The sequence below is a fragment of the Lutra lutra genome, chromosome X (genome assembly GCF_902655055.1).
Source record: "Lutra lutra chromosome X, mLutLut1.2, whole genome shotgun sequence".
NCBI classification, from domain to species: Eukaryota; Metazoa; Chordata; class Mammalia; order Carnivora; family Mustelidae; genus Lutra; species Lutra lutra.
The window spans coordinates 98,086,010-98,104,279 of record NC_062296.1 but is presented as its reverse complement, the minus strand read 5'-3'; the positions used below and the strand labels follow the sequence as shown (position 1 = coordinate 98,104,279).

Genomic DNA, 18,270 nt, shown 5'->3' with positions numbered 1-18,270 from the left:
TTTCAGCAGGGGGGCTAAGTGGATTATTCATGTAGGATGAACAGTGGATCTGTGAAAGCCAGTTAGGGTGCCCTTGAAGACGCTTGGGCACTGGGAATACATTCCCCATCTGCTCCCCTTGAAAAAATATAGACGCATTTGTCCAATGACTGAGAAATGAGAGTCCGTAATGGGGTAGCCACAGTGTAAAAGAACAGATCGGAACACTGGACACACCCATTAATGCTCTCAGGCATGCATGGATGTAGATTGGGATGTAAAATGGAATAACGTTTTTTAAGGAAACCCTAAAAAATGGAAGGAAATGGGTAATACATACTTTTTAAAAAATGAAATGTAGCACGAAAAGCCATGCCAGATTACAATAATATTGAAGAGAATGGGTGAAAAGGGAGGGACATTTAAGGAAAAAAAAAAAAAAGAAATCTATGGTAATTTCCTCAAATAAGGGAAATCCAAAGAGATATTCCTTCTCTCCTGTTCAGACACTTAGAGACTTGTAGAGAATGGTTTTGAGGCATGGAAAGATGAGTTAAAGCTCTAGGAGAATACAGCCCTTCCCAAACACTGGCGAGAAGAAAAAAATCAGAAAACCTATGCAATCATAAAGTCACGAATCTGATCAATTCATAGGGCAAATCCAACAGAGGCGAAAATGTCAGGAAACGTCAGAGTAATAGGGAAATAAAAATGAAGAAAAGTCACTCAAATAGGTAAAACTCTGTTATCAGAAGACAAAGGTAGCGGCAGAAATTAACTGTGTATAAAATTTAAAAATAATAGTTCTCCAGTCAACGGAAGAACTGAATTTTTGAAAGAAACATGATCCCTAAAAACAGAAAACTTCTGGGAATGCCAGTTAGGGTAAGATGAACAGTAGATCCTTCTACACATGAAGGGAATTAAAATACAATGACATTACATGGGACAGGAATAATATGCTTGATGAAATGCATACTTTTTCAGTAAGAAGAGTAAGGGGAGGGACATAACAGGTTTCAGTTGCGAAAATCTGATACTGTAAAGATAACCAAACTTCTCCCTGAGTTAATGGACCCATGGGATGCCAAGGCAATTCAGATTCCCATGGGATTTAAAAAAAAAAAATAATCTTGCAAATGATCTTAGAGTTCTTTTAAAAGGCCAGTTGGGCCAAAATAGCCCAGGAAATTTCAAAATGCAAAAATTATTCGGTATGGACATGGCGGCTTATACCACAAAGTTATGGTTATTACGAGGGTGAAACCGTGTTGTTGAGTTAAGGTGGTTGAGACAGGTGGAAACTGATGTAGACGAAGAGTAGGGGCTTCGAGGGCGAGAGGCAGACCACAACACTCGTGTGCAGGAAAGCCATATGAAAACCCCATAAACAGTGATAATACGGTGATAAGGTAAATGACTGCTTGCATCAGGAAGGATGTTGCTGGTGTCCGGGGAAAATACTGCCCAGAAATCGAAAAAAGGGCCAGTTGTGAAGCAAAGCCACGGGAATAGAAGCCAAGATGTGACTTGGTCCCCAGAGTACTCACCGTCCCGTTGGTGCCAACGGACTGCGTGCAGGAAATTCTCACAGTAATGCATCAGGAACTCATGGTCAGAGTGCTGTGCTGTCCCCAGCAGCAAGGGCAGCAGGTCCCGGCCATCGATCACTCTGTGGACAGGAGCACAGGGACTCAGGGTTGCTGCAGGGGTGCACGGAAGGCATGCTTGAGCCTTCGCAAGCTGAGGGAAGCATTGCAAGAGGCACCTCCATTATTGGTCTACAAACATCACCTTTGGCTAGAAGATCACCCAGGATCCCACATGCTCAACTGAAGTTATGATTTACCCAACCTTATTACGAATTCAAGAATAAGCTGAAGATTCAGTGAAATGCCTTTTTGGTTTTATACTATATTGGGCTCTAAGCCATGATAGCATATGCTGTATTCTTAAATCAACATGGTACCATTTCCTTGTCTGCACAGTGCCCTGCCTCTCCTCCCCTTCTCCATCCCTGCCTTCCTCATCTTCCTCCCCCTCCCCTTCCCTGTCTTCTTCAGTTTCCAAGATGGAGCTCCATTCCCATTCAGGATGGAGGTTTCTTGGGATTCCACTTCCATTTCCTCCACCCTTCTTAGGAGAAAACCTATTATCAAGCAATGTGATTTGCAGGGGCTGCCACGGGCATTTTTATGCCCCAGGGACCTGGTCAATTTTCAGAAACCTTTGTGTCCAGATGAAAATCATCAATACCAAGGATAGATTTTTACACATACCATGAACTTTGAAAAGCCATACAAAGGGGATCTTTTTCTCTAATTTGACTAATGTTCTTCGTCAAGGTAGAGAATTCAAAACCCCAAGGAGATTTTACTTAGAGTTACTAGTTACCATGAAAAATGAAACAAAAGAATCTATCTACAACATATATATATATATATATATATATATATATATATAATTACACCTCCAAAAATGTATTCATTTACACATAGACACATGTATATGATTATGTGTCTGTGTGTACCTATATCAGACACTATATGGCCATATTTATTTTACCTTCTCATGCAACAACACATTCGTAATATACATGTCAGACAAATTTAATTTTTAAAGCAAGTGATATAAATTAATTTAAAAATTAGCACCCAAGTAGGAAAAATAATCAACCAGAGATATGATATTCAGTGCAAGAAAAGAGACAACAAGGTATGAAATATTCAACCTCTCTAAGGATAAAGCAGTGAAAATTATAACACACATAGATGTATACTTGTATAGACACATATGAATAATTTATATATAAATTACATGTACAGAATTGACATTGATTTTAGTTCTGTTATGTTTTAAAATGGGTACCTCACATATGACTGGTAGTGATTCCTAAGGAAAAGTTTGACAAAAATATATCAAGAGATTTACCTAAAAATGGTCATACTCTTTGACTCAGGAATTCACTTTCTAAAGGATTCTTATTTGGGAGACAATTATGACTGGCAATAACGTGACCAGACAGTATTTTTTTTTTTTTTAAAGCAAGGCTAACGTCCACATATAAGGGGATGGGTGAAAGAAAGGACATGAAGTCATTAAATTTTGTTGTCTATGCACAAAAATGTCTAAAAATGTATGTATTTGTGTAAATAATATATATAATGTGGAAAATATATCTAAATGTTATATCTTAACTACATATCTAGACAGATCTAGATTGATCTAGATAGATGATATATATCATACAATTATGAGAATCATTTATTATCCTATGATTGGACAATTATGATTATATGATTGAATACATAATTGACTATCAGATTCTGAAATAACTTTATTTTCTATTTTCCCCCAAGTTTTCTGTAATTTTTAAGACAGAGGAAAACTGAAATGTATGCAAAATCTCTACCACGAAAAGGAATTTCCTGTGACGAACTGTTAGGTTTTTCAGTGACCACCATAGTGAAATGCCTCCCCTCAAGAATCAGGAGAAGGAAAATGGGCATTCTCCATATAAAATGAAGCAGGTGGCTGATCTTGGTGGCTAATAGTAGGGAGTCTAGATAGAGTGTTTTCCCAGAGACTCATTTCATGGACGTGTTACACAATTCAAAAGTGACAATGACATTTCACATACATGTTTGTCTGTATGCAAAACTGACTTGCTTGGGTTTCCTTGAGCTGTTCTGTACCTGTCCTGGGGCACCTCACCGCCCCCCAGCTGGACCACGGTGGGGAAAACATCCATCAGGCTGGTGGGCTCGTGGATCACTCGGCCGGCCGGCAGCACCCCAGGCCACCGGAAGATCCCTGGGACGCGGATCCCACCTTCCCAGCCCCCCATCCCTTTGCCACCTGTGTGTAAACATGAACAGAAAAGAATGTGATTGTGCCATGCTTTTTTGGCAGTGTGCTTTGCCATCTTTTGGGGGAACACCCAATAAGGATGTGTCTGTAGTTGGTAAAATTCCAGTTTGAATATGATGTGGCCACCACGGTCCTTGGATGCATTGCGTAAATCCTGAGTCCATCACTTGAATGGATGACCAGAGTGTGGTCCATCCAGACAATGGAAGATTACTCAGCCATGAAAAGGAATGAAACACTAACACTTGGCTTAATGTGAATGAGTCTAGAAAACTTCATGCTCGGTGAATGAAAGCCAGTGGCCAAAGACCACATAACTGCATGATTCCATGGAACGGTTACACTAGGGAAATATACAGAGATTGAACTCAGCTGGTGGTTGTCAGGGGCTGGGCACAGAGGGAACCAGGGAATGATTGCAAATATGTGCTCAGGTTCTTTCTGAGGAGATGACCATGTTCTGCCATTAAGTGGTGGGGATGGTTGCACAATTCTCTGAATAGACCAAAAACCACGGCATTGGGCAAAAGAAAAAAAAAATCACAAATTATAATTTCCACCTCAAACAGAAAAACAATATTCCGTGGTGACTCTCTTGAGGTGGATGGCCCCATTCCATGGGAAGGGTTGGGAACTGTAGGGTAGGGATAGAGACCATGAACAAGAAGCCCATCGTCTCTCTACCTTTGTAGAGTCCATTCCAGCCGCCATATTGGTTGTTTCTGAGCTGAGCCTCTAAAGATCCCCCATGATCCGACGTAAAATAAACAAGAGTGCTATTGGTCAAACCTTCCATATCCAAAGTATCAAGGATCTTCCCTGCAAAGAATATGTGCATTTGAGCAGGTCAAAATGGAAACTATCTTAAACCAAGTTGTTCTGTTGTATGTCTCAACATTTTGGACATTTCCATGAGAACGAGCCTTGAGTATTCACATATAATGGCAGTGGGTAGCAATAAAATCATGCTATCCCGAATATCACTGACTCCAGATGCATATACACCCTTAGATATACCCCATTCTGTTTCTAAAAAGTTTTAGCCAAGCTACAGAGTATAGACAACATAGGAAAAAATAGCAAAAGCTTAGAAAGGAGGCAAAAAAGAAAAAAGAGTATAGAGTCAACCATATTTCAATTAAACAAAGGGAAAGAGGGGGAAAAAGGAGAGATCAAGAGGGTCTAGGAACAAGGCTGACAATGGCATTGGCGATGTATGTCCATCCGTGAAGAGTGGCTTACAACTATGGCTCCAAGTACTCTTATAATCACCTCAAAGGGAAATCTTATGGTTGACGCAATTCACCATATCTATGAGATTTTTTTTTTTTAATTTGGATGGGAAGAATCATATTATTTTATTTCCAACAGGAGACAGAACTTACAATCTAATTTTTCATGAGGACCTGGTGTTGTGAAAGTTGACTATGGTCTCAAGTAGATCCTGATGCTGGGTAGGTTTTACTTCTACCTTATCTGTGTCTTTATATTTAAACAGTATGTCTTTTGAGTTGGTTCTTGCTTTATTATCCAGTGTGGTGACACTGCATTTTCATGGGTTTGACTGAGCACAATGAAGACCATTTTCCATCCCCTTAGCTTGAAATTAGCCATGTCCCTATTATTTTTCTCTTTCTTTGTTCCATCTGTAGTTAAGCCATTTCTTTGTCTTCAGTTGCTGAAGACTTAAAATCTGTGGTTCTAGGAAATCCCCCTCCTTCAATGAATAGATTTTATTTTTTTTTTTAAAAACAGCTTTCGGTTTTATAGATAAGCTGAGTCATAATGTCATCTATGAGCCAATACCGATAAACTCTTATTAACTAAAGTCTATAGTTTCTATGGTGGTTCGCTCTTGGTGTTGTACATTCTAAGGGTTTTGATAAATGCATAATACCATGTATCTAGTGTTATAGTACCAGACAAAATACTTTCTCTTTCCTAAAAATACCCTGTCCTCCACCTATCTACACCTGGACCATGATTTTCATTAAAAAAGTTGTCATATTGTGGCTTGACTGAGTTTGAAACTCAATCGAGAGCCATCAGTCTCAATCAAGGAGCACAGAGACACTGAAACCATACAGAAGATTCTTGACCTAGGTCTTAAGAATTCCTTATATGATGGACTTAGGGGGTTCTTAACTCTGTACTGTAGAATTTCAGACTTTATCATTCAGTATGTATTGGATTACATATATCTGTAGGTCTTTCATTTAAAAGATTTTCCCTCAAGTTGTGGCATGGTGAATTCTATTTTAAACACACCATGTTTGACATCACATAAAATAGCTGTATTTTCCAGAGATTCTTAATCTTTTCCACACAAGGACCATAGTGGCAATGATGAGTCAGTCTGTCCTGAAGTTGCGCTGGGGACATTTTCTGACATCAATCTTTGCCTACCTATCTCCCAACCTCCAGCAATTTTGCCAACAATTTCCTTCAAGGTAATGTTTTCAACGGATTATTAAAATCATGTTTTCTCCTAAAATCTCTGATTCCCATTATGTTGCAGCTCCTAGCCCTCTGTGTCCACCAGCATGTCAACCCAAGGTCATCCAAGTCCTTGCTTGAGCCTCAAGGGAGTCACTGTGTTTACATCCAATGTACCCACTGAAGAAATGTGCACTCTGTGTCATACCCAGGCATCATTCCAAACCCAGGGGATGCACAGGGAGAACAAAGCAAGACAATCCTACCCATGGGGATTTTAATCTATGTTCTCCTGGGGAAAAATAAGAAATCAACCCACCTAAGACAGTATGATGAGCAGAAAGAAAGCAAACACAGTTAATCTCATCTCATTCTGTACGTCCTTTCCTCCTGCTGTTTTGGGAGGGGCACCCATCCCATTTTCGCTGGGAAAAGGCACTTACCCACCATCCAGTCCATCTCTTCTGTGTTATCCCCGTACAGCCCGTGCACGCTCTTCCCACGGAACATCTCCGTAGTGATCAGAGGGGTGTGCACGTGTAGAAAGGAGACAAAGAGGAGGAAAGGTCTGTGCTTGTTCCTGAAAATAAGTAACTGGAGTTATTTTTACTTAAGGATAGATTGAGGTCCTAGAGACACAAAATAGAGATCTAGTTTATCACTTACTTCAACAAGGATATCTGCTACTCTTTAATGTGATGACTTTACCCTTCTAAAGTCTTTTGAAAAATTCACACTGATACTATACACGTCCCCCCCCCCTGAATTTTATCAGTTTATAACTCTACATACTTCTGGCAAGTGAACGTAAGATGGAACCCCAGGCAACTGTCTGATCTGACGTTTATTTCAATTAGTTCAGTATATGTTCCCATTTAGAACCTTAGCATACAGAATAAAGTGATTGTTTCACGTTTGGTTTTCTTTTTAATTGCTCTCAAGCAACAAAGTTTAGGATATATGACATAGTTATTTTAAAACACACTTTAAAAATGGCAAGTATTAGGTTATTAATTTCAATTTGATTGTCCCCCATCTAGGTGGTGCCTCATCTGTTCCTGTCTCTGTCTTCGACAGTAATTATCAGTATCATTTCTGACCCATGTTAGGCAAGCCCATGAAAAGAATGTTCTGGAACATGATCACAACCTCATCTCCACCAGGTGAATTGGGGTTCTATGGTGTCCCCCTCTTTACAGAAACACTTGGGGAGCATGGAACTGGCTCTGTGTGATGTAGCTTTATATCCTGCCCCTCTTAGCTCTGACATAGTAAGTGCCTTTGTTATTCAAATTTACATTTACGATAGAGTTAGCAACAGGACAACTTAGTTCTTATGACAGAGCTTTAAAAATATTTATATTTATTGTAAATTTTCAGGTAATTCAGTTTGTTTTGTGAATTAAATATGGTCCGTGGTGATCAGTGGGTGCATACATAATGGGACTGGCTCCAAGGACTGGGGGACAACAGCAAACTTCAACCACCCTGTCACCTGTTTTAATTGGCACCATCAACTTGGGCTCAATGGAACATCATTTCCGACACATTTTACCAAAAATATCTTCCTGAGCCAGAATGATTTCACCATTCGTATCTCCGTTACAGAAAGAAAGTGGAACGACTTTTCGGGATGCATTTTCATCATGGTTCAGAGTGCTAGGATGAAGCTAGCCCTTTGATGCTCACCGTTGGACAAAGGACGAGACCTCTTTGAGAACAAGAGGCGTCGTCCTTTGAAAGTGCATGGGCTGCTCCGTGATGGTGTGGTTTCTCATCAGAAAGCAGTCTGCATGAACAATCAGGACCCCTATGAAACAGGAGGTCACAAAGAGCAAGATGGCAGCAATGGTCGACCAGATGACCGGCATCCATGAGCCTGATGTCAGATGGGTGAGTTTCCCAGCGGTGAGTGTGAGGGCAGCAAAGGCCATGATTTGGAAGCAGACGTGGAGTTTGTGCTCCATGCCTACACGCTTCTCCGACAGTTCCCAGTGAATGCAATCTCCCATCATGGAAAACGGCATTCCGTAGAAATGGTCAAATCCGTGGCTGATGGGGTGGTGGCAGTGATCATTGGAAGAGTCACAGTTGAGGCCCAGATGCCATTTTCCTGAAAGGCAAAGAGGATTCCCATGTCACAACTGCCTCATCATGGGTTAGTAGGTATTGCAGGCTTGGCCCTCTTCCAGCTGTTCTGCCGCATGCACGAACAGGGTGGGGAAGTTCAAAGACGTGGGTAGTGTTCCCGGCTGTTTCAACCACAACCTGGCTTAGCACTGTTACAGAACAATGAGGCACCTGTGTGGCAGCATTATGTGGTACGTTGTTTCCTGTGCTACTGAAACAAATTAACATTAGTGTGGTTCCTTCAAACAATAGGAATTTATGTTCCCACAGTTCTGAAGCTAGAAGCCCAGGATCAAGGTTTGACAGGACTGTGCTCCCTCTGTAGGCTCCTGGGGAGAATCTATCCTGCCTCTTCTACTTCTGGGGGCTCCTAAAATTCCTTAACTTGTGGTCATATCCCTCCCACTCTGCTTCTGTGGCCACACTGCCTTCTCCCCTTCCGTGTCATATATCCCTCTATGTCTGTCTGTCTTTTTTAATTTAATTTAATTTAATTTTCAGTGTTCCAAAATTTATTGTTTATGCACCACACCCAGTGTTCCATAAAACCCACCACCAGGCTCACCTAAACCCCCGCCCCCTGCTCCAAAACCCTCAGTTTGTTTCTCAGAGTCCACAGTCTCTCATGGTTCATCTCCCCCTTTCATTCCACCATCTCCCTTCTCCTCTCCATCTCCCCATGTCCTCCATGTTATTTCTTATGCTCCACAAATAAGTGAAACCATATGATAATTGACTCTCTCTGCTTGACTTACTTCACTCAGCATCATCTCCCCCAGTCCCGTCCATGTTGCTACAAAAGTTGGGGATTCATCCTTTCTGATGGAGGCATCATACTCCATAGTGTATATGGACCACATCTTCCTTATCCATTCGTCTGTTGAAGGGCATCTTGGTTCTTTCCACAGTTTGGCGACTGTGGCCATTGCTGCTGTAAACATTGGGGTACAGATGGCCCTTCTTTTCACTCCATCTGTATCTTTGGGGTAAATACCCAGTAGTGCAATTGCAGGGTCAGAGGGAAGCTCTATTTTTAATTTCTTGAGGAATCTCCACACTGTTCTCCAAAGAGGCTGCACCAATGTGCATTCCCACCAACAGTGTAAGAGGGTTCCCCTTTCTCCACATCCCCTCCAACACACGTTGTTTCCTGTCTTGTTGATTTTGGCCATTCTCACTGGTGTAAGGTGGTATCTCAATGTAGTTTGGATATGAATCTCCCTGATGGCTAGTGATGATGAACATTTTGTCATGTGTCTGTTGGCCATTTGTATGTCTTCTTTGGAGACGTGTCTGTTCATGTCTTCTGCCCATTTTTGACATTTATATCTGTCTTAAAAGGAGTCTTGACCTTGCATATAAAGCTTCCCTGGGTAATCCAGGAAAATCTCCTCATCTCAAGATCCTTCATTTAACCACATCTACAAAGACCATTTCTCCATATAAGGTAATATTTTTTTTAGCTTCCAGCGTGTAGGATATGATATCTTTGGTGACTGTTATTCAGTCTACTCTAGCTAAATTTGCAAAGATCTGTGTCAGAGCAGTAAGGAAGGCACAGAGGGCTCACATTGTTCTAGAAAACGATCTGCTGTTCTCAGTGTTGGTAAACAATTTCCTGACTTTGGAATTGTCCCTTTCTTTGTTAAACCACTGTAATGGTAGTCAGGGTCATGGTAAGTCAGAGGTTCTATGGAGCACAGCTTTCAAGTTCAATCAAACGCAGATGCTTATCTTCTCCCCGTCACTATTAGAGCGTTGATAGAGACCTTTGTGTCTTCCCACCACCCCAAATGGCCTTCTCTCATCCAGAAAACCTCATGAGATTTTCCAAGGAGTGTTCCATGAGAATAGACTTCTATCTCAAAAAAATTATAATAAGTCTATTGGATTGGATACTCCATGTATCAGCTAGTTTTGCTGTTCATGATCAGTAAATGGCACTGTTTAATAAACATTATCACTATAACATGATGGTAACAATGACAGCTTGGTCCCCTCTCAAGAAACTCCTAGCCTTCATTGTGTTTCATTTTGTTCATGACATGGTTTGTTGACATCTAGAAAGATAAGCACGCTATTTATGGAAGCAGGGAAGTACTAAGCCCTGCAGTCCCATTTCTGTGCAGAATTTAGGGAAAACATTACGGAAATTGTTGGTAACTTGTTGACATTAGGAAAAAATGTCACCCCCCCCCTTTTTTTTTATCATGGTGCATCAGCAAATACTATGAAATGCCAGGTGTTTCGTTAAACTTAATATATCTTCAGCATCTACTTCACACAAGGCAGTCTGGGTACTCAGGTCATTCCTGCACTTGTGGAGCTTTCTGCCTGGTGGACAATCCCACTGCATCAAAACCATTTCATTCCCAAGGTTTTTGGTTGACTACACTCTCCATATAAAGGAAATGTACTTAATGCTTTAAAAATATACATACCTATTAGCCCAGTGGCATATCCTCTGTCTTTTAATATTTTTGCAAAAGTTGTCTCATTGGTTGGGAGCCCTCCAGATGCTCCGGTCCACTGAACAACACGATAACCATTGCTGGAAACCATACCTTTGGGGAACCATTTTCAAAGAATCATTACCATCTGACAATGATACGTTAATAATAATGATAATGACAATAATAATGATTTTTTTTTCATTTAAAATATGCTATGAAACATTAATTGGAAACTTAGCAAGAAAAACTGTTGTCCTGTTATGTGAAGGTTATAAACACAAAGAGAATTAAGTGAAAAAAGGAAAGAAAATTAAAAATGGTTTTATAATTGCACCAGACTCTTGATATAATCCAAAGATTTTCAAACTCATCTGGGCTTTGGAATCTTTGGGGGAGCTTGAAAATATTCTGAGACCTAGTTTTCAATCCAGAGCTTGTGATTTTATTTTATTTTAAGATTTTAATTAATTAATTAATTAATTAATTAATTAATTATTTTAGGGAGAGAGAGTGCAAGCCGGGGGAAAGGCAGAGGGTTGAGGGAGGAATTGAGACTCTCACGCAGACTCTGGACGGAAAGTGGGGCCCAACGTGGAGCTCAATCTTACGACCCTGAGACTGTGACCTGAGCTGAAACCAAGAGTCAGATGCTTAGCCAACTGAGCCAATCAGGTGCCTCCCCAGAGATTATGATTGTAATTAGTTGGGGGTGGAATTTGGGATTTGGAATGGTTACAAGATGCCCCAGATGATCCATGTATGCTAACAAAGTAGGGAGGCATGGATATAATTCACACTGACCCTGATATCTTATTCAAATCAATTCACTCAATTATTCAAGTGTTTAAAAACATAGGTTAAATATTTTTCTAAAGCTCTGCAGTGTACAGCCAAGAACCACTAACTTGAAAGATGTTCTGTACCTCCTAGACTGATTTTATGAATGCAGCTCAGTCTTCACTAGGAAGATCTGAGAAGATCTACTTGGCTCCAAGACTGAACATATCTCAACCATCATCGTTTGGGAACTTGGAGAACTCATTCTGAGATTTTCCAAAGCTTTGAGCATACATCTGGTTGAGTGGGAGAGTAGTGGAACATAAATTTACGTTAGCCAGAATTCTGTCTTCCCTGGCGGCATGAGAAGATGCCAGGGACCCATATATAGGAGAGTCTGTGAGAGTCACATGGCCAGGCCAGTCCACAGTTATTCAAACACTAGTCCCCAGTTATTCAGACACTAGTCCACTAGTTTAGGTGTTTCTGTGAAGGTTTTTAAAGAAATGGTTAACATCTACAATCAGTTGGCTTTAACTAAAGGAGATAACCCTTGATATGGAGGTTCCTTATCTTTAGGGCCAAAGGGCAGAAGGATGCCAAAGACATCACACAGACTTCACACTTTTGCTCCACTCCCTACTCAATCCCTCTGCCTGGGTCACCTCATTACCTACAGGGCTCTATGGCTCTTACAGGATCTAATCTGGTAGAAAGATGGAGGGTTACATTATTTTCTCCCCACTATAGCAGTGGACCCATGCTTTAGTATCTCTAATATAGGGATCCTGTTCTTTTCCAGAGCCATGGTTAGATGTGAGAGAGGACAAACCTGATCGGAGAGGGTATCTGCCCGTTAGGAAAGCAGCCCTGCTTGGGGTGCACACTGATGCAGCTGCCACGTGCTGGGTAAGCATCACACCGTCCTCTGCGAGGCGGTCAATATTTGGAGTCCTACAGAGGGAAATATGAACAGTGTTATTTCTTAACAAACACACACGTACGGTCTCCTATGAGCATATCGACATATTTAATAGAAATTCATCTCATCAATGTCCACAATAGCCAAGCTATGGAAAGAGCCCAGATGTCCACCAATAGATGAATGGATAAAGAAGATATGGTCTATATATATACAGTGGAATATGACTCAGCCATCACAGAGAATGAAATCTTGCCATTTGCAATGATGTGGATGGAACGAGAGGGTATTATGCTAAGCCAGATAAGTCAATGAGAGAAAGACAACTATTATATGATCTCACTCATACATGGAATTTAAGAAATAAAACAGAGGATCAGAGGAAAAGGAAGGAAAAAATAAAACAAGATGAAGTAAGAACAGAAGACAAACCATAAAAGACACTTAAGTATAGGACACAAACTGAAGGTTGCTGGGAAGGTGGTGGGAAGGTGGGGTAACTGGGTGATGGGTGTTAAGGACGGCACATGATGGGATGAGCACTGGGTATTATATAAGACTGATGAATCACTGAGCTCTGCCTCAGAAACCAATAATGCATTATACGTTAATTAACTGAATTTAAATTTCCAAAAAGAAAGAAAATTAGCCCATCATCCTTTAACCTATCAAGGTGTTCTTGGGAATGACCAAAAGGCAGTAGCAAGAACTTCAAATGTCATCTGTACCATTGAAGTAACATAAACTCAGTTCAATATTGTTTACTAAGTTTCTGCAACATGCTGCTGGTACAGAGATGGGCATAATGGGAAACCCAGAACCGAGAATCTGGGGGGCCTTCTTTAATGGAACTCATGAAAATTATATTTCTCAGCATCACCATATTGTAGTGGGGGTGGGATTCAGAGGCAGGTTCTTGGTGTTGCCTAAGCTGGGTCTCCAAGGACAATTAGATTGTGATTGAGGCTATGGGGTGAGCTCCTTCTTAGAGAGATGGGTCAGCAATGACAGATAAACATGTCATATCTGGTGGTGATAGGGACATGGATTTGTCCATCAGAAGCAGAGCTTTTCAGCAGGGAGCACTGAAGTCATGCATGAATGGATGGAGTTGGGCTGATGGGTGGAAGTGGAGCGTGAGGGAACTCGGGTCATTGACTCTGACGCAACACCAACGATTTTTAAACACTGTCCATCTTGGACCATGCTGGTGAAAACACATCTAAAAGTGAAGTGATGAGTCACAGGTAGGATGAATCTGAGCTGGGGTTAGCACTGGGGTGGGAAGAAGGAAGGGTTAGGGGCCATGAAAGGAAGTGTGTGCAGAGTCCCATCAAAGTTTGGATAGCACATATGGAGAGTTAGATCCATTGTCAGTGGTGTCTTCATTGGGGCCCCAGATGAACGACTCTCAGAATCCTTGCCTGATGCTCTTGTTGCCATAGCAGCCAATGTCGCCAATGCCAAAATCATCTGCCATCAGAAGAAGGATGTTTGGACGCCCACCAGATAAATCCCTGCAAGCTGAGGGCCTCACACCTAGAATCATGCCTACCGTCACAGCCAGCCAGCTCCTGAAAGACAAGGTGCCGATGAACGCTTAACTCTGCTATCCCATGTCTTGTACGTGACTTCCATAGGTAGGACTTTTTTAGGCAAGTCCACATTTTAGGGGACTTTGATATTAGCATCACATTGTAGAATAGTTAAGTACATTCTTGGGCATTTGACTTTTTCTTAGTTGAAGACAACTCACACTCTTGATGGTTTTACTTCAACTGTCAACATTTTTTGGCATTTTAAGCCCTGGAGTTTGTTGTTAGGTCATCACACCCATGATTAAGAAAAAAACTTATTTGGTTTCTTATTAGGCATGGATCAGGTCCCTAGAATAGCTACAGCTCCTTCCCCTTTGCCTCTTCATTTTTCCTTAAATAGTCAACCGTGTTGAACTTGGGTATCTGTGACGCTTAGTAGGCAGTTGGACCACTGACCAGAGCAAGACAGAGAAGAAAAGTCAGGGCAAGGGCTTACCAATGCCAGCTGTTGATTCTGAATCTATTAAAAGTCTCCATATATTCTAGCATGAATTTGACTGACCTTTTTCATGATGGGAAGTGGGTCTTTTGAGGTTCCAGCCCAAAGCAGAGACACTTGGTGGTGGCACATCAGGAGAAGGAATTGCCATGGAGCTTGGGGCTTTCCCACCACCATCACTATCATAACCCCATCACCATGGCATCTGTGGAGCCCCTCCTCTCTCTTTACATGGAAGCCACCTTGGGCTCATGCATACACAGCAGGACAAGAGTGCTGCCATCCCCAGTGCCATGGAGTAAAGATGAGATCTGAGTCACCAAAGATCTACAATATGGACTCCCTGGAAAACCAGACAACTGGGTTTGGGAATAGGGAAACAGACTTCCTTCAGAAGCTCCCGGATGGGGGGTGTGGATCACTGATAAGAATCCCGAGTCCCACGATCACTGCCCCAGATGCACCATCAATGACTAGGTGAACAAGACCACCTTGTCCATGCATCCTGACAAAGGGAGAAAAAGAAATATAGAAGCAGAAACAGAAGATCAAGCATTGCATGTAATCCTGTCTTACCAATAGTGGTCCCGAGGTAACATGTTCTCTCCTGACTTTTTTTTGCCTGGAAGGAATAAAGGAGATCTGTCATAACAAAGGCAGCAGACATGCACTCATTCCATCCATAAAATACTAAGTATTTAGTGAAAGGGACACTTTGATTCTCTCCAATAATATCAATGAAACCTTAAAACAATGACCAAAAACTCTCATAAAAAGAATGGCCTTCCCCCATTGAAAAGGCTTTTAAGATGCTGAACACCATGTTAAGAATGTAGAATGTATGACTTTCAAAGGCCGGACGATATGGATTTGTTTTTTTTTTGTTTTTTTCCCAGATGATCTCATCTGTCCCAACTGAAACTCTGTCCCCATTAAATACGAACTCCCCATCCCACCCCCCAACCCCTGACCCAGACATTAGGGGAAAGCCAACTTTGGATTTCTGTGGGTCAATGACCTCGATCAGCTCAGCCCTTGCAGTGACCTTGAAGACCTACTCACGAGTTGTTTGAAGTGATGTTGGCTTCCATGTTGGGGGATGCTTCTGCCTGGGAGGCATCCAGCCCTCCCATGACCACCACCTTGCCCCATGTAAGCTGTTCCTGAGAGAGGCCTATGGGCTCTGTGTCCTTCAAGTGCAGCCTGAACTTTCTGCCTCCTTCATATTCTGTGGACGTCAGTCTTTGACCACAGGTGGTATGGGGTTCTTTCTAAACTTCCTAGCCATCTCAGGTGATTTCTCACACTTTTGCACACAGTATTTGTTTCACCTTGAGGACAAGGCAATGAGCCTGTGGTCAAACAGAAGGCTGTTATGTGCAGCAGGGACAGGGCAGAGCTTGTGCAGAGATAGACCTCATGGGCTAGGTTCCTTTGTGTGCTGTATGTAGACTGCACATCCAGCATAGGGACGTTTCCATGTGTGATAAAACCTGATGGGTTCCACCACTGGGCCATGTCTAGCACCCAACCATGGCTGTTTATTTGCTTCACTTCCAGGAAGGATTTTCCTGAGGTGTGAGCCACCGACCTCCGTGCACATCTTGGTTTGCTTCTGGAGGGTGAATGATGTCACCCTTTGGGACAGTAGCTATGTGCTTTCTCTAGCATCCAAAGTACTTAGCTTACATTAGGGTTTCCTCTTGGTGGTGCCCATTCTATGGGTTTGGACAAATGTATAATGACATGGACCCACCATTATAGTGTCCTACAGAGTGGTTTCATAGCTCTAAAAACCCCCAGTGCTGCCCCTGTTCATCCCTCCTTGGCCCCAAACTCCAGCAACCACTGATCTTTCGGTGTTTCCCTAACTTTGCCTTTTCCAGAAGGTCCTAGAGCTCGAAGCTCCTAGAGTGTGCATTGTTGGTGAAGCCACTCCCCTCTTCTGATGGAGAACTAGGATATTGGGGATTCTGTCTACCTGACTTGCTTTTACAGGTAGATGGTTTTGAGCAACGTGTCTCAGAATGAGCAGAGGACGGAAGCTGGAAATGTTTTCTTTTCATACTATCCTCATGCAACCCACTCTTAGTTTGGTCCAGCTTACGGCTTTGGGCTACAGATCTTAAATCATGATGTCTCAGGGGGTCTGTATAAATATTTTTATTTACGCATCCTTATAAATTAAATAACACATTATACATCATATGGTGATACACACATACAGAAAATAGACATTATTACATGGTAATACATAACGTGTCTGTAGTATTTAAAAATATAAAATATACACTAGAGTATAAAGTAGACATGATCGTTATGGGCAGCTAGGACAGACATTTTATCTATATATATGCAAAATTTTGGGTTTTGCCAGAAAAAGCCTATGAGGGGACGCTTCTGACTTTTCTGGGGGAAGGTGGCTGGTTGTAGCTGTCATATGTGGTTATCGTTGACAGTCTAGGTCTGAGAGCCAATGGTAATTGAAAACCCATATGAGGTTTCCTTACACCAAATATGGGTCTAGCTTCTAAATGATATGTTCTGTATATTTAGCTACATAAAGGAAATGTGTGTGTATATATATTTGGAAATGAACTCAGCAGTTTATGGAATGCTGCCTACTTTTTCCTTCAGATTGGCATCCTGTTAGCAGAGAAAACTTTAAGAAAACACGGTGGAGTGAAAGCAGAGAGTGGCGCAGTGGCTTCCAGGGGTCTGGGTTGGAGGGGGTTGGAGAGGTGAGGTTTAAGGGAATACCCTGCAACCAGAAGAGGGGTACGTTCTGGCAATCCAATGCACAACATAGTGCTCATAGCCGACGGCGCTCAACGTGGCCCCTAGACCAGATCTTAATCTTTCTCAAAGCAAAAATAAAAAAGGAATGGTAAATATTTGACGTCCTGGAGAAAATCGCCAGGACCCGTGTCGTAATCGCAAAGCAGTTTTGGCGTGTCTCAAATGCACAAGCTGTATCCGTCAAACTAATACAAGCTTTTCTGTCAGTGGGACCCCAGTTTTTAAGAAAAAGGGAAAACAGGGTGCCCGGCGTAATGTAGGCTTTGACCGTCTTCCAGGCCGGGACGAGACTGCACTCCTGCTTCCTGGCTGTCCTCTAGCCCCAGGGCAACACGCCTGCCTTTGCCACTCTGCCTGAGCCCCGTTCCGGAATCTAGCTGAGTTTCCCATCTCCAGGATTCCTCCCACATCCACTCCCCACGCTCTGAGACCTGTAGGAATCTAGGATCGTTCCATTTCCCCAGGCTCCGGATTAAGTTTCTAGTTCATTCCGATCTGCATTGCTTTTTGAAATCACCCCAGGGAAGAGGGGGTTGGAAGCGTGTCCCTGATGTTTTTGCTTTTCTTTTCTTTTTTTTTTTTTTTTTCCTTTTTGCAAAATTGCTTCTGCAAGATTGCCAGAGACTGCCTCCGAGGACATGGTGTGTCCTGCAACCCGGCGTGCTTCTGGCACAGCTGCCCAGCATCCATGGACAGGCGGGGACCACCCTGCCAGGAGCCCCAGGAGAGCTGCTTACCTGAATGGCTGGAGGTTGGAGGTTGGAGGTGAAGGGCTGGTTGTGCACATCAGGGAGTGGCCTCTCCTTGCTGGGCCGGTGGCACTCACAGTCTGTGAGTCCCCAGGGGTGCTGGGTCACTGCACGCATG

General features: G+C 42.3%; 1 protein-coding gene and 2 long non-coding RNA genes across 5 annotated transcripts in view; 2 read left to right on the top strand and 1 right to left on the bottom strand.

The window, feature by feature from the left end:
* Positions 1 to 6,433, top strand: part of LOC125091927 (uncharacterized) — an 11,023-nt gene extending 4,590 nt beyond the window's left edge. Inside the window, exons 2-3 of the long non-coding RNA XR_007124793.1 lie at positions 5,221 to 5,303; positions 6,180 to 6,433. This is a non-coding gene — a long non-coding RNA (uncharacterized LOC125091927). The remainder of the gene's footprint in view (positions 1 to 5,220; positions 5,304 to 6,179) is intronic.
* Positions 1 to 18,270, bottom strand: part of ARSL (arylsulfatase L) — a 20,230-nt gene extending 1,960 nt beyond the window's left edge. Inside the window, exons 1-10 of the mRNA XM_047716072.1 lie at positions 18,141 to 18,270; positions 15,181 to 15,226; positions 13,992 to 14,141; positions 12,478 to 12,599; positions 10,857 to 10,979; positions 7,975 to 8,398; positions 6,729 to 6,865; positions 4,534 to 4,668; positions 3,675 to 3,837; positions 1,530 to 1,651 (exon numbers count right to left, since the gene is read on the bottom strand). Of these exons, the coding sequence (XP_047572028.1) occupies positions 1,530 to 1,651; positions 3,675 to 3,837; positions 4,534 to 4,668; positions 6,729 to 6,865; positions 7,975 to 8,398; positions 10,857 to 10,979; positions 12,478 to 12,599; positions 13,992 to 14,141; positions 15,181 to 15,203 (1,399 nt within the window). The 5' untranslated portion in view covers positions 15,204 to 15,226; positions 18,141 to 18,270. The remainder of the gene's footprint in view (positions 1 to 1,529; positions 1,652 to 3,674; positions 3,838 to 4,533; positions 4,669 to 6,728; positions 6,866 to 7,974; positions 8,399 to 10,856; positions 10,980 to 12,477; positions 12,600 to 13,991; positions 14,142 to 15,180; positions 15,227 to 18,140) is intronic.
* Positions 8,087 to 18,199, top strand: LOC125091926 (uncharacterized). Of its 3 annotated transcripts, XR_007124791.1 has the most exons (4): positions 8,087 to 8,178; positions 12,448 to 12,554; positions 14,013 to 14,153; positions 18,017 to 18,199. It is a non-coding gene; the product is annotated as an uncharacterized LOC125091926 (long non-coding RNA). The 3 variants fall into 3 exon arrangements; XR_007124790.1 differs by lacking the exon at positions 18,017 to 18,199 and having other exon boundaries at positions 14,013 to 14,962; XR_007124792.1 differs by lacking the exons at positions 8,087 to 8,178; positions 18,017 to 18,199 and adding an exon at positions 8,293 to 8,443 and having other exon boundaries at positions 14,013 to 14,962.